The following is a 14,534-nucleotide window of genomic DNA, read 5'->3' on the forward strand; positions in this document are numbered from 1 at the left end:
GAGTTTCCCGGGGCCTGAAGTCTCTCCGCAGAGATTTCACAAACCATCAGCCCTTATTTTCCGGCAAGTCCTCGGATTAAACTTCAGTTCTGTAGTCTCTCTGGTTTGGGCCTCAGGCAGAAGCCCTCCCTCTGCCCACTCGTGGCACCTGGCTGCAGGTGCTCACCCAGCAGGGGAGGTCACTGCCAGGTCTGGGCAGACACAGACGCACAGGAGGCTGTGACTTACAGCCCGGCCGCCTCGCCTTGCAAACCGAGTGTTACGTGTATGTTTTCTCATTACGAAAGTCATACTTCATCCATGTGGAGGACTTAGAAAACAGTAAAGTAAAAAACAAACCAAACAAAAAAAACGAAGAAAAAGATCACCCACCATCTCTCCACATATCAGTGAGCACTTTTTTCTTTAGTGCAGTGAATGTTCTTTCTTTCTTCTTAAAAATGGGATTACAATGACATTCTCTTCTAAAAATTAGGTTTTCAAGGGACAGATGCAGTAAGAGCAACAAAATGTTGATAATTATTGGTGGGAAGTGGGTGTTTGTTATACCATTCTCCCTACCTTGAAGTATGTCTGAAAAGCTTTATTAGAAAAATGATGACTGAAGATTTTTATGTTTACTGCCCTGGCCGGTTTGGCTCAGCGGTTGGAGTGTCGGCCTGCGGACCAGAGAGTCCCAGGTTCGGGTCCCACTAAGGGCACGTACCTCGGTTGCAGTTTGTCTCCAGCCCTGGTTGGGGTCGTGCGGGTGGCAACCAGTCAATGTGTCTCTCTCACATCGATGTTTCTCTCTTTCTCTTCCTCCCTGTCTCCCTCCTGCTCTCACTGAAGATAAATGCAAAAATGTCCTCGGGTGAGGATAAAAAAAAAAGATTTTTACGTTTACTTCATATTCCATTCCATACCAAAACTGCAGCCCCATCATGGTTTTATTAAGTCCTTCCCCTGAAGGCCCCGGGGCTGAGAAGGATGGAGCAGCTGGAGCTCTGGGCTGGAGGCAGGGTGGTGCCCGCGTCCCGAGCTCTCACCTGATGTGCAGGTCCGCCAGGTCCCGGCCGGCGCTGGCCGCTCTCAGCACGCAGTGCACCCCGGCCACGGAGAGCCCGTTGTCACTGAGGCTGTGCAGAGGTAGGCAGCCATCAGCCGCTGAAGTCCCCAGCCCCAGATAGCTGCGGCCCCTCCTTCTGGCTCAGCAGCAAGCTAGCTGGGACTCTTGGGATGTCCTCGGCCCTTACCCAGGGGTCTCAAAGGGTTCCAGCTCACGTGAATGAGCCCAGAGACCATGGCCCTGCCCTACTCAGAGATTAAAGTTCTCCAGCTGGAGCAATCAGAATGGACTCTGAGCCTCAGCTTCCTGGTGTGTGAAATAACCACCATTCTAAGCACATGTAACAAATGGGGAAACTGAGACTCCGAGACATTAAATTACTTTCCCGGGGTTACAAAGCTACTAAATGACAGAGCCAGGATTTCAATACAAAGCCAAGGCTCCAAATCAGTTACCCCACCTCAGCGCCCCCCCACCCCAACCCACACTCGATGCTAAGACCCCAACACACCCTACCCAAACAGTTCAGTACCCTTTCTTTCCATCCCACTACCCCAACAGCTCACCCTTCACCCCAACACTGTATTCCCTCCTTAACGCCACTTTCCACATCATCCCAACCCAACACCCCAGCGCCCACCCATCCAACATCCCAATGTTGATTCAATGCAGCACCACCCCACCTCGACCCGCTCCCCCCAACCTAGTCGGGCTCCGCCCCACCTCCTCCGGCTCCGCCCCACCTCGTCCCGCTCCGCCCCAGGGCTACTGTAAGGACAAACGGGAAAACAAGCCCCTGAGGTACAGGGGACTATTTTACAAGGGGTTTTCATGATTGTAACTAAGTGGCTCATGTCAGAGGCAAAAGTGAGGCATCGCTGAGCCACTCCGACTTCGCTGGAGTTGGGAGAAGATGAGGGTGGTCCCTAAGTGACTATGGGCATGGGGATGGGGGTGGCAGGGCCCAGATGGACTTTCCAGAGTCCTCCCTGTTACCCAACAGTGGGGTGGGCCACTCACTCCAGCTTCCTGGTGATGTGCAGCTGGGAGGCAGCCTCTGCCATCAGTCGACAGCCTTCATTCTCCAGCTGGTTCCCTGAGAGGCTGAGACAGAGGGACCCGATGCCCTATGCTGCCGGGGCAGGGGCCCCTCAACATGCACGCAGTCCCTCACTGACTTCAGTCAGAGCATCTTTCCAGTGATGAACTTAATAATAACGAATGTTGAAAGACTGTGTGCTACCTGCCTGGCACTGTCCTAGGTGCTTTTACAATTATTAAATTTTTAATCCTCATAACAACCCTAGGAAGTCAGCACTATTATGATCCTCATCTTACTGATGGTAAACTGAAGTACAGACTGGTTAGGGCACTTGCTCAAAGGTGGACCTGGGATTTGAACCCAGGCAGCCTGACTTCAAGGCCCTGTCCTCAACCATTTATTTATGCCGCAACCTACATAATTGCTTCTTGTGATAAAGTAAATGGTGATAGGGGTGTATGACCTCATCCGGTGTCAGGGGAGGCTTCCCTGATGTTTGAGCCGCGTGCTGCCAACACCAGGAGCTCAATAGGTGAGCGGCGGGAGAGGGCCGCAGGAGCAGCACATTCAAAGGCACATTTGAGGACTGGAGGGGGAGCAGAATGTCTGGATGGAGAACTAAGTGGGAGCGAGGGGTCAGATGGGGTTTGGGGGTTGGGAGCAGAATTCCGGGTCACATGGGATTTTAGGCTTTATCCTGAGCAGTGGGAAGGAGTGGAGGGGACAGGCGGGAATGAGATGCAGTTCACCCTGTGCCAGGTGGAGGGGGCCAGGGTGGAAGCAGGGAACTCAGTGAGGAGGCAGATGGGGTCATCCAGGGGACAGATGACAGTGGTTTGGGCTAGGGAGGTGGAGGAAGAGGATGGTTGAGAGCTATGCAGAGCGTAGGTCCATTCAGGAAGGACTGTCTATGGAGGAAGGCCAGGAAGCTGAGAGCTGTTTGGTCTGTGTAACCAGGTGGGTGATGGGGCCCTTATTATAAGCGACAGAATGCGGGGAAGACAGGCTGGTGGTGGCAAGTTGGGTGGAAGTATGCCAGTCTGGTAAAAACACCTTTTCTAATCTTGCCTTGGTTCTCCCGGTGGGACAGGTCAAGGCTTAATTAAGCTTTGGTCACCAAAGTAGCCCTCATCCCATCCATCTCCACTTGGGGTCACTCACTTCAAAAGACATCCTGGCATTCCATCACTCCACCTTCACACCCATGGGATTTTCTGGGATGGTCCCATGACAGGACCTGCCCAGTCCCAAGCCCTACTCTCAAAGGCTCCGCCCAGGAGCGGAACATTGTGGGAATTTCTCCAGCCAGAAAAGAGGTCGTCTCACTGTAGTCTGGGAGGAAGACAAGGTGAAGGGACCTTGAGGGATATGGTTTGGAAGACAGACTAAGTGTGGTGAAGTTTCTGCTTTGCAGATCTCTCTGACAGGGGTTACAAGGATGAGGCCTGAGGTAAGACAGTCTCAACTTGAACCCTGGCCTGGACTCTTCTTAGCTGTGTGGCCTTGAGCAAACATACTTTCTATGACTTAGTTTCCCCCTCTATGAAATGGGCACAGTAGCAGTACTTCTGTCACAGGGACGTGAGGATTAAACGAGAGATGCGAGAGATGCGTGTGAACGCACCTGGCACAGGGCGAGTGCTAAACTGCGGCAGCTGTTACGATATTCGGATTCCCCCAGATCCTTAATGAGGCAGCTTTCCCATACCATCCACCCACAGCTGAGGCCCTCCCTGTACCGCCCACCCTCCCCTCCAGTCTTCTGCCCCAGGGTGTCCCATGATACTCACTCTACTTCGTCTAGGTGACGGCCTTCCCGGAGCTGGGCTATGAGCATCTCCACGTGACAGCTGGTTAGCTGACACTTCTGCAGCCTAGGGTGGGGTAGGGGCAGAAGGGCTCAGGGCCAGAAGCTACACGATGCCTCCTCTAGCTCCTGGCCCCCAGTCAGCCAGAGGAGTTGGGAGCCAGGAGGCTAACTGACCTGCTGTTGAATCCTGGCCCTGCTTCTCAGTAACTGGGTGATCTTGGGCAAGGCACTTAACCTGAGACTCAATTTCCTCCACTGTCAAGTGGGAACAATAATGTATACTTTGCAGAACTTTCAAAAGAATAACAGTGAGGTGATGGATATAAAATACCACAGTGCCCAGCACAAGGACCCATTAAATTACAGTTATTGTCGTTGTTATGCCAGGTGCTCCTTGTTCAGGCCAGGATGGGGTATTCATGTCCATTCCCTGCCCCATGTCCGCTTTTCCCTTTATTCCCCCTGTCCCTGCTATGCCTCCCTGGGAAGGGACCCTCCACCCATATCATATCCCGCCCTAAGGCAAAGGGTCCCCCTGAGCACCTGAGCACCAGGCTTCTGCTCGGAGCCTCCTTCCGCTGGCTGGCGTTTCCCTGAACGTCTGGGGCTCTGGCAAGAACAAATCCAACATTGGCTTGGGCTCAGGAGTTTAGGCTCTGCTCTTGGCTTCTAGAGACTGAAGACTCTTTAGCATGACCCACAGTGAATGACTAACAGAGGCTGCTGTTTGAAGGTGCTGAAGGCATTGTTCAGCAAAGCAGCAGGAGCAAACAGTTTGAGGTCACATGGAACCTATATTGAAATTCTGTCTCTGCTATATATATTATATAGCTTTGTGGCCTTGGGCAAGTCACTGCACCCCTCGGAGCCTCCATTTTCTCTTTTCTCAAATGAGATGACAATATCTAACATATAGAGTGATTGAAGGATTGAATGAGGACTGATATATGATCAAGTGCCCACTATAGGGTGGGCACAAGATTGAAGCTTGGTAAAAAGCAGCTGCCATTGTTTAAGATGCGATGTCTCCATTTGTAGATGTACCATCTGTGGTTCAGAAGGCCAGGACCTGGAATGTACGTGAGCCAGGCTGTGAAAAGCCACGGCACCTGCAGGCTCTCTTCCACTAGGCCAGGCTGGGGCTGCAGAGAAGCTGGCATGCGAGCCAAATTTGCACAGATTTCGAGATCCATGCCATCCAACAGAATTTCTGCGATGATGAAAATGTTCTGTATCTGTGCCATCCGTTACGGGAGCCACTAGCCTCCTATAGACATTGAGCACCTGAAATGTGGCTGATGCGACTGATGAAATAAAACATCCACTGGACATAATGTTAATTAATAAAAGTTTAAAAATATGTTTTTATAGCCCAGCTGGTGTGGGTCAGTGGTTGAGCATCAACCGATGCACCAAGAGGTCACCAGTTCGATTCCCGGTCGGGGCACATGCCCAGGTTGTGAGCCCAATCCCCAGTGGGGGGCATGCAGGAGGCTGCCAATCCATGTTCTCTCTCATAGATGTTTCTATCTCTTTCTCCCTCTCCCTTTCTTTCTCTCTAAAATCAATAAAGGAAAAAAATTTAAAATATGTTTTTATTGATTTTCTTAGAGAGAGAGAAACATCAATGTGAGAGAGATACATCCATCGGCTGCCTCCTGCCGCCTCCTACTGGAGATTGAGCCTGCAACCTGGGCACGTGCCCTGACCGGGAATCGAACCAAGACCTCTCAGTCCACAGGATGACGCTCCATCCACTGAGCCACAGCAGCCGGGCTAATTCATATAAGTTTAAATAGCCACATGTGGCCCTGGCCAGTTTGGCTCAGCGGTTACAGTGTCGGCCTGCAGACCAGAGAGTCCCGGGTTTGGTTCCTGCTAAGGGCACGTACCTCGGTTGTAGTTTGTCCCCGGCCCCCGTTGGGGTCATGTGGGTGGCAACCACTCGATGTGTCTCTCTCACATCAATGTTTCTCTCTCTCTCTTCCTCCCTCTCTCTCTCCTGCTCTATCTGAAGGTAAATGCAAAATGTCCTCGAGTAAGGATAAAAGATAAATAAATAAATAGCCACATATGGCTACCGTATTGCATACCACATCTCCAGAAGTCAGAGGGTGAAAAGATAGTGGTTCTTCTGAATTACTGTATGAGTGAGGAAACTGAGGCTCAGAGTGGGGAAAGGACTTGCTCAAGGACATACAACTTCATCAGTCGCTGAGTCTTCGTGGGGGAGTGGTGTGGGGAAGCACAGTTGGAATGTTCTTTCATGGAAAGGCAGCTTCCCTTCCTTTGTCCACCCAGGACTGGCCAAGCCGGGGCCCAACTGGGTGCAGCAGAGTCCTGAGCACTTTCAATGTATCCATTCGGTTAATTTTCAGAACAACTGCAAGACGTAGGTACCATAATTGCTTTCCTTTTGTTTTCTTTTTTTGCAGTTAGAAGACTTTTCCCCACATAGTAATGCCATCTAACAGCATCTTCATGCCTCCCCCCACCCACCCCACCCCAAGAGTCTGGTGCACGCAAAGATTCCTGGGGATGCTCTCTCACCACAGGAGCCACATGTGGTCCAGAGAGGCTAGAGGAAGCTAAAGTTCTTTGCCAGCTCTGAGAAGTAAGTCATTTCTCAGGGCAGCCGTAGCAAGAATAATCCCCACATTCCAGCTCTCCCCAAGCTCCCTTGATCACCTTTCCCCACAAGTGCCTGAGCCCAGATCACAACTCAGGATGAGCCCAGACCCACACCCTCCCTAACTTCTTACCCACGTAGCTCTGCAGCTGTCTCTGCAGGCGGAGAGAGAAGGATGATGAGGTCCGCCTTCCTGCAGGGTCAGACAGCAAGCCATGAAACCCACAGACTGGAAATCAGCGCTGCACCCCCTACCTGCACATCCCTTGCTGTCCCGAACAGCCAGAGAAAGCTGGTTTTGTAATTTACAGAGGAACAATAGAATTGGCAAAAGTGCTCCAAATCAGACATGTGAAATTGCGACTGCCATTGCTCGATAAAGTGTTTCAAAAAGTCAGGAAATCAACGTTTACAAGAAAGATAATAGAAATTAGAAACCCTGAGAGATTTATATGAGTTACTGTGTTTTAGTATTAAGAGGCATAGTGCACCCGGCTGGTATGGCTCAGTGGCTGAGCATCGACCCATGCACAAAGAGGTCACCAATTTGATTCCCAGTCAGGTCACATGTCCAGGTTGTCAGCCCAATCTCCAGTGCGGGGGACATGCAGGAGGCGGCCAATTAATGTTCTCTCTCATCAATGTTTCTATCTCCATCTCCCTCTTCCTTCCTCTCTCTCTAAAATCAATTAAAAAAAATTCAAAACAGGTGATACACCCTGGCCGGTTTGGCTCATCGGTTAGAGTGTTAGCCTGCGGCCCAGAAAGACCCGGATTTGGTTCCCTCTAAGGGCATGTACCTCGGTTGCAGTTTGTCCTCGGCCCTGGTTGGGTTGTGCGGGAGGCAGCCACTTGATGTGTCCCTTTCACATTGATGTTTCTCTCCCTCTCTCTCTCTCCTTCCCACTCTATCTGGACGAAAAATGGAAAAATGTCCTTGGGTGAGGATTAAAAACAAAACAAAACAAAAAAAACAGGTGACACTAGTTCAGCACCACGGAGAGTGACACGAGGCTAATTATTCCAGCTATGCCTATACTTCCTAGATTTGTTGATTCATTCCTTCATGCATCTGTCGGTCTGATCATCCAACTTTCCTTCCATTCACAGGTTGAGTACTAGGGGTCAGGCCTGTTCTAGGTCTGGACACACTGATGTGAGTAAAACAGACTCAAGCATGTAAATCTTGCAGACTAGGGGCTTCCTCTTTTTCCTATCCCCTCCTCTTTTCTCAAGACCCTGAACACCAGGCTCCCATTCCTTCTGCTCACCTGACTTGCAACATCCTGATAGTCGGGCATGTGACTGCCACCTTGGTCAGGTAGAGCAGGGTTGACATGGAGACATCGTTGTGGCTCAGGCTGCGTGATTAAGGCAACGGTTCAGGAGTGAATCCCCTATTCCATGGGCCCCAGATCTTTGCTCTCTAAGGTGGGAGGGTGGCTCAGGCAGGCGCTCAGATGGAAAGAACACTTACTCAAGCTTCCGGAGCCGTGGCAGACAAGGGAGGACCTCCACGATGTTCCGCACCTCCTGGTCCTTGAGCTGGTTGTCCTGAAAGCTGCAGGGAGACCAAGTCTCTCAGCCCTGGGGTGGGGACACTTAGAAGCTCCAGTTGGCAGGTGACAGACATGGTCACTCTCACAGGGGAGACACAAGGCAGGGGCCCAGAATGAGTGGGTGACCTGCTCCATGGTATCCAACAGGTCCAGCTAGGAGGGAAGGCCCTCTGCTGGCCTCACTCTGTCCTCATTCAGTCCCTCTGGGGGAGTTCCTGCCTGGTGGCCCAAAGGATCCAGATGGTGGACCATGAAGGCTCATGAGGTGGAATAAGGAGACCCAGCAGCTTTCCATCAGGGACATGTCTGGGTTGAGCGCAAAGCCCAAGTTCGTCAGGGCCTCTTGGCTCCCAGGTGATGAGCAGTCTAGGATGCAGGAGATGCTGTTTCCAGCTTCGGCTCTGGCCCTGACTCACCCAGAGCCCTAGGCAAGCACATTCCTTTCTGATCTCACATTCCTCACCTGTCAAATGGGGTCCACAGCCTGGGTTCCTAGCTGGAGAGACAGGAGAACTGAAGAGTTCAAGCGTGCCTTTGTGTGTGACCACTCTGGTCAGGGAAAATGTTTGGAAATACTGAACTTGTTGACATTTACCTTTCTAATTACTGAGCATGACCTTAATCTTTTCCTTCATCGTGCAGAGTAATCATGCTTGAAGACACCCAGCAGAGGGGACAGAGCAGAGCCGTGGTCCAGCTAATGCTCCACTAAGAAAGAGGTGTACCCTAGTGCTGGGCTGCAGCTGCGGGGTAAAGGGTGCCTTTTCTAAATCTCACAAAGGTGCCACCTAGCAGTGGTTCTGCCAGTGAGCTGCTGAGGAGGTGCCCTGGCCCCACCCTTCTTGGGCCACTCATCACGGACATGGGCAGGGGTATATTTGTGCATATGTGTTTAGATGTGTATGTGGCCTAAGTGTGCATGCATGTGTGTGCTGCACATATGCACAACTACAAATGTGCATGTATGTGGGGCAGATACTTAAGTGAGCAGACAAGTATGTACACATATGTGCATGAATGTGAAGGTATGTGCATGTTTCGTGCATTTACGTGTACCCACAGTGCCCAACACCAGCCTGTACACGGCCATTCTCCTCTCAGGGTGACAGAAAGAGGGAAAGGGATCTCAAAACTCAAGCTCCTTCAAAATGGCTAAAAATATTGGACGAGAGAAGTACTTCTCTGGAGTCTTTGGGAGCCTTGAGCTTGGATCCAGCCCCACCCGGTTCTTGGACTGCTGGCTCCCCTCTCTGAGCCACACTGAAAAACTACTGGCCAGACCCCGTGGAATAGGCACAACCTGGGCAGTGACCTCTTCCCACAGCCAGCGAGCCCTCCTGGAGATCACTCACCTGACCTCTTCCAGGTGTGGACAGAGGGGCAAAGCCTGCACCAGGTGGTGGATGCCTCGGGCAGTAATCTTACTTCCTGCTAACCTACAGGGTAAGCAAAGATGGAGGGGAGAACTGGGGATAGGAAGGGAGGAGGCCCAGGATCTGCCCTGTGTAGGGGTGAGGGAAGGGAGGAGAGTTCCAGCACCCCCAGCTAAGAATCCCTCTCGGTTCCAAGTCCTGGCTCACCCCAGCTTCCTCAGGCTCCCCATTGTCGGCAAGCTCCTGGAGAGGGCTTCTGCAAAGGCATCCCCACACCTCCTGCTCTTAAAGCTGCCACGGAAGAAGAACGCGGCAGATGATTAATGCTGGACAGGGCTTAGAGGTCATGACCCAGCCTCCTCCGACAGAACTGAATGAACACAGTAATGTTAATAGCAGTAATTGTTGCTGCTGTGGTTGTAATGGTTGTAGTAGTAACAAATACATATTATGGCAGACTACTAATTGTCCGCCAAAACCCATTCTCCACGCATGGAGTCATAACTGGGAACATGGTTTTCCAGCCAGAGATGGCATTTCCCAGCCTCCCTTGAAGCTCACTGTGACCACATGACTATGTTCGCACCACTGGAATGTCAGTGGAGAGATGTGCCCTATTTCTAGGACTGAGCTTTAACTTGGGTGCATCTAATCCATGCTCTCTCCTTTCCTTCCCCCAAGCCAGAGCACAGATAAGCCCATCACTCAGCTTTGCCAGGCCAGTCCACATGCCCAAGGAGATGATGAAGCAATAGTGGAAGGAACCAGGTCCCTGCATGGCCATCTGGAGCTGAGCTATCCCACTCAGCTGGATGCTGAGTCTCCCGTGAGGGTGAAAGAAGATGCTACATTGTTTAATCCACTTTACTTTGGAAAGTGGGGCAGGGGGTTCTTTGTTACCGCAGCTTAGCCTGTCCTCTAGCTACTACACACAGTGAGCCTTTACTGTGTGCTAAGAAGTGGTTTTCATGCATTTTCATCTCACAACAACCCTATAAAGTAGGTATTATTACTGATTCCTTTGAGGGGTGAAGAAACACAGGCTGAGGTTAAATAACCTGCCCGAAGTCAAACAGCCTCCAGCAGCACAGCCTGGATCAGAGGCTCCAGCCCATGACTGAGAGCAGGAGGCTGACAGTCCAGACACACGGCACAGGAGACCCAGTGGGACCCAGAGGTCCTGGGGAGGCACGGTGCTTCCTCGCTGTGTCTGGCTAGGGAACAGCAAGGGCCTGTCTGTTCTGATACTCAAGATCTTCACCCAGTCAATCAGCAGGCATCTGCCAGGCTGGTGGCCTCCACTTGCCTAAAAGTCCAGTTCCCTCCCCAGTCCTGCCCTGTCCTTCCTCTCACCTGAGATTCTCCACCTGCCCACAACCTTCCAGGGCCTCAGGACAGCAGGGCTCCAGAGGACAGCCCTCGAAATCCAGGTGGATGGGGCCATCCCTGTGACCCACGATGTTGGTCAGGGCAGCCAGGTCAGCATATGTCAGTGGGAAATTATGAAAGCACAGTTGGTAGGGGAGGCTTCGGGCCATGAGGCTGGCCAGCTCAGGCTCTTGGGTCTCACCCACACAGTGACACAGCTCTATAACCTTTGGCCCTGTGAGCCTGCGGATGGCCAACTTCTTCAATGCCTGTATGACTGTGGCCTGCTTGGTGGCCACCCATGCCTCACCCCGCTGTGTCAGGTTGCTGAGGAAGGGACGGCAGGCGCAGGATGCCAGACCCGCCAGGAATGTGGGGAGGTGGTCGAATAGACCCAGTCTAGCTTTGGTTCGCAGCACCCAGCGAGAATTGAGGGTGACACGGCGGGCAAGTGTGTCTTTGTCCACCTTGGGGCTGGCCATCAAGTGCAGGGCGGCCAAGAACTCCTGCAGGCTGAGATGAGTGAAGGCGTAGCCTGTCTCCTGCCGCCCGGGGCCTTTGCAGATGCAGAAGGAGGTCAGCAGGCCAAGGGCAGCCCCAAAGGCCATCATGGATGGAGGAATGTCTCCTGCAGAGAAGATAACCTTCCCAGTCTCCAGGCTCCTCAGGGCCACCTCACCGAGGCCCATGAGGGACGTGGCAGCCCGGTGCCCTTGAGGGCTGAGGGCGAGCACCATCTGCACGTAGTTTTGAGTCACAGTGGGCAGGCGGGCCACAGACTGGCCGGGAGAGATGTCCGGGAGCAGATGGTGGAGGCAGAGGCAGGCGACTCGGCACAGGGCGGGCACCACACACATGCTCCGGAGATGTCTATTTGCCCGCAGCTCTGCTAGGGCCGCCTCCTGAGACTGCTGGGTGCTGAAGAAGCGGCCCACGTACTCCTCCACCCGGGGCCCGTCGAAGCCCCACATGTGGATCATGGCTGCCTCTGTGGGCAGGCAGTCTGGCAGCTTCCCAGGACGGGAGGTGGCCATGACCCTGCAGCCGGGCAGGAGGGTCCCGCGGCACAGGCCAGAGAAAAGGGCAAAGGCTGGACCTGGCATCTCAGGACCTACAGTCTCCCCTGCAGAACAGGGGTGAAGAGCCTCCTCTAGCCCATCGAAGATGAGCAGGACTCCATTGGCATTCTCCTCCAGGTACCGGAAGACGGCATCGGGGCCTGCCTCGGGGCTCAGGTACAGGTCAAAAAGGAGCTGGGGCAGTGTCAGGACATCTGTAATCAGATTGAGCTGGCGGAATTCAAAAAGGAACAGGGCCTGGAAGCGGTCTAGCTGGCCGTCAGCCCACTTCTGGCAGAGCCAGCGGGTCAGCGTGGTCTTGCCCATGCCGGCCTTCCCCAGGAGCACCATCACCCTCGGGCCCTTGTCAGCCCTGGAGCTGAAGAGGTCCTGGATGCTCACATCAGTGCCATCTTCTGCCTTGGGGCTCCCCATAACGGCCCCCTCCTGAGTGTCGAAGGGTGCCGTGGCCCGGCTCCACTGCAGGATTGTAGGGACGTAGGCTTGGTGGAAGGTGAGGGGCTGCCCTGGCCCAGGGAGCTTCCCACCATAGCGCTGCTGGGCAGACGTCCTCAGCAGCTGTAGGTACCTCTTGGCCACCTCTGCTGGGGTCAGGAAGATGGCATGAGTGCAGGAGGCGTCCTCCCTACCCACTCCCAACCTGTCACCCCAGTATTAGCTGTTGGGAGTCTGTAGAGTGGCAGAACACACAGGGGCTCGTGTGCCACCCAAATCCCTAGAAGGAATTGGTTCTGCAGAAGCAGACACGATGGCAGCCGTTCAAACGGGGGCATCTAGTGGGGCAGTGTCAGTGGCTAGGGAACAGGACTGTAGTTCTCTGCTTTGCAACAACAGAAATGGTGTGAAGTTTTCAATAAGATAGGGAAAGGGGACACTTCCTTTGCAGGATCTTATCAGAACCATCTCTTCCCATGGTGTATGAGTAATCTGTGCCCCTCCCCAATATTTCAGTTCTGCAATGCCCAGAGGTGAGCGCCAACAACCTGTAGGTCCAGGCACTGACCAATCAGAACCGTGGGAACTGGGCCCCTAATGTGAATTTTGAATGGCTGAGTCATTGGGAGATCCCGAGTGACCCAGGGAAAGGACTGAGGCCACTGTTGGGGGACATTAGGAGCCCCCCTGGGGACCCGAGGTCATAGTCTATGTTGTATTGATGTGAATCACCTGGCTGCCTGTGAATGCTCTGGCTATTCCCATGGGGCTGGTTTCCCAGCTTGTGGGATAGCTGGTCAGGAATAAGGACACTTCTGGACAACTGATGGAAAATGAGAGAAATTCTGTCTCTTCTTTGCCCCCTGGGCTGGCCAGTCCTCAGCAGGCCCCATGTCTCCCCATGGGCCCCTAAGGTCTTCTGCTTTAGGGGGTTCTCCCTGGTATCCTGTTCATCCATTATATATAACTGGCCAACAAGGGTCTAGGTCTGAGGTTATGATGGTCACTTTCTTGGGGCTCCCTCAACCCTGAGGACATGGGGTGTCACTAGAAGAGGCTAAATGACAAAACTGTGATCTGTTGGGATGCTTCCAGCTCCTTCAGCTGAGCCCTCTCTGGAGAAGCCCCCTAGGGGCCTGTTGGGGAGGCCCCTCCTTGCCAGACTCTGCCCTCTCCTCTACCCATCCAGGACCTTCAATCCCTCCTTCATGGAAACTTGGAATACAAGAGTCACTAGGCCCCTGGAGGCTTGTCAGCAGGGGACAGAGTCCAGGAGCTCTGTCCTGGCCCCAGTGCAATCCAATCCCTATGTTCAGGTCCCTCCCCACCTTGGTACGCACCTAGCTGCTGCTTCCTGGACTGCTTTAGCTGGGGTGGGGACCCACAGCTCTGGTGAGGTCTCTTGAAGCCTGGAAAAAATAAAGGAAAGGGTAAGGGGTGAGGTTTGAGGAGCTTCATTCCACACACAGGAGGCAGGCAGACAAGTGTATCCATACTCAGGGATTGACTGAAGGCAGCTCAGTAACAAGGGCCAGAAAGGACCAGGGACCAGGACAAACAATTTTTATTTGTTGGGGAGCTGGGATTATGGAGTGGATGTTTTCTGTTAAAGACTAATGTTACAGCCATGTACACCTATAACTAAAAAGTCCATACATCTATAGAAATAAAGGTTCTGAACCCACTGCGAACATCACACTCAAGGTGAAAGATCAAAAGCTTTTCCTCTAAGATCAGGAACAAAACAAGGATGCCTGCTTTCACCATTTCTATTCAACATAGTAGTGGAAGTTCTAGCCACAGCAATTAGGCAAGAAAAAACCCCAAAACATCCAAATTGAAGAGGGAGAAGTAAAATTGTCTGCATATAATAGGATCTTACATGTAGAAAATCCCAGAGACTCCACAAAAAAGGTTTTTTTAGAACTAATAAATGAATTCAGCAAAGAAGCAGAATACAACATGTAAAAACAGTTGTATTTCTATGCACAATGAATAATCTGAAAAGAAAATTACAAAAACAATTCCATGTACAATAGCATCAAAAAGAATAAAATACTTGAAATTAACTTAATCAAAAAGGTAAAAGATTTCTATAATAAAAACATTACTTAAAGAAATTTAAAAAGATATAAATAAATAGAAACACATCCCATGTTCATGGATTGGAAGACTTAACATTGTTCAGATG

At 52.1% G+C, this 14,534-nt stretch overlaps 1 protein-coding gene across 38 annotated transcripts in view; it reads right to left on the minus strand.

Moving 5' to 3' along the window:
- Window positions 1-14,534, minus strand: part of NLRC5 (NLR family CARD domain containing 5) — an 85,816-nt gene that overhangs the window by 40,628 nt on the left and 30,654 nt on the right. For 21 of the 38 annotated variants that reach the window (XR_004961203.1, XR_004961202.1, XM_036276124.1 and 18 more), the window contains 11 exons: window positions 13,684-13,752; window positions 10,815-12,492; window positions 9,669-9,752; window positions 9,441-9,524; window positions 8,007-8,090; window positions 7,801-7,890; window positions 6,663-6,722; window positions 4,444-4,509; window positions 3,881-3,964; window positions 2,069-2,152; window positions 1,029-1,118 (listed from right to left, as the gene is read on the minus strand). Coding sequence is in view for 36 of the 38 variants with exons in the window: in XM_036276124.1 (XP_036132017.1) it covers window positions 1,029-1,118; window positions 2,069-2,152; window positions 3,881-3,964; window positions 4,444-4,509; window positions 6,663-6,722; window positions 7,801-7,890; window positions 8,007-8,090; window positions 9,441-9,524; window positions 9,669-9,752; window positions 10,815-12,492; window positions 13,684-13,752 (2,473 nt within the window). In the remaining 2 variants the exon portion in view is untranslated. The remainder of the gene's footprint in view (window positions 1-1,028; window positions 1,119-2,068; window positions 2,153-3,880; window positions 3,965-4,443; window positions 4,510-6,662; window positions 6,723-7,800; window positions 7,891-8,006; window positions 8,091-9,440; window positions 9,525-9,668; window positions 9,753-10,814; window positions 12,493-13,683; window positions 13,753-14,534) is intronic. The other 17 variants (XM_036276101.1, XM_036276116.1, XM_036276114.1 and 14 more) reach the window with 11 other exon arrangements.

Source organism: Molossus molossus, unplaced genomic scaffold (genome assembly GCF_014108415.1).
Source record: "Molossus molossus isolate mMolMol1 unplaced genomic scaffold, mMolMol1.p scaffold_m16_p_21, whole genome shotgun sequence".
In the NCBI taxonomy this organism is placed as follows: domain Eukaryota; kingdom Metazoa; phylum Chordata; class Mammalia; order Chiroptera; family Molossidae; genus Molossus; species Molossus molossus.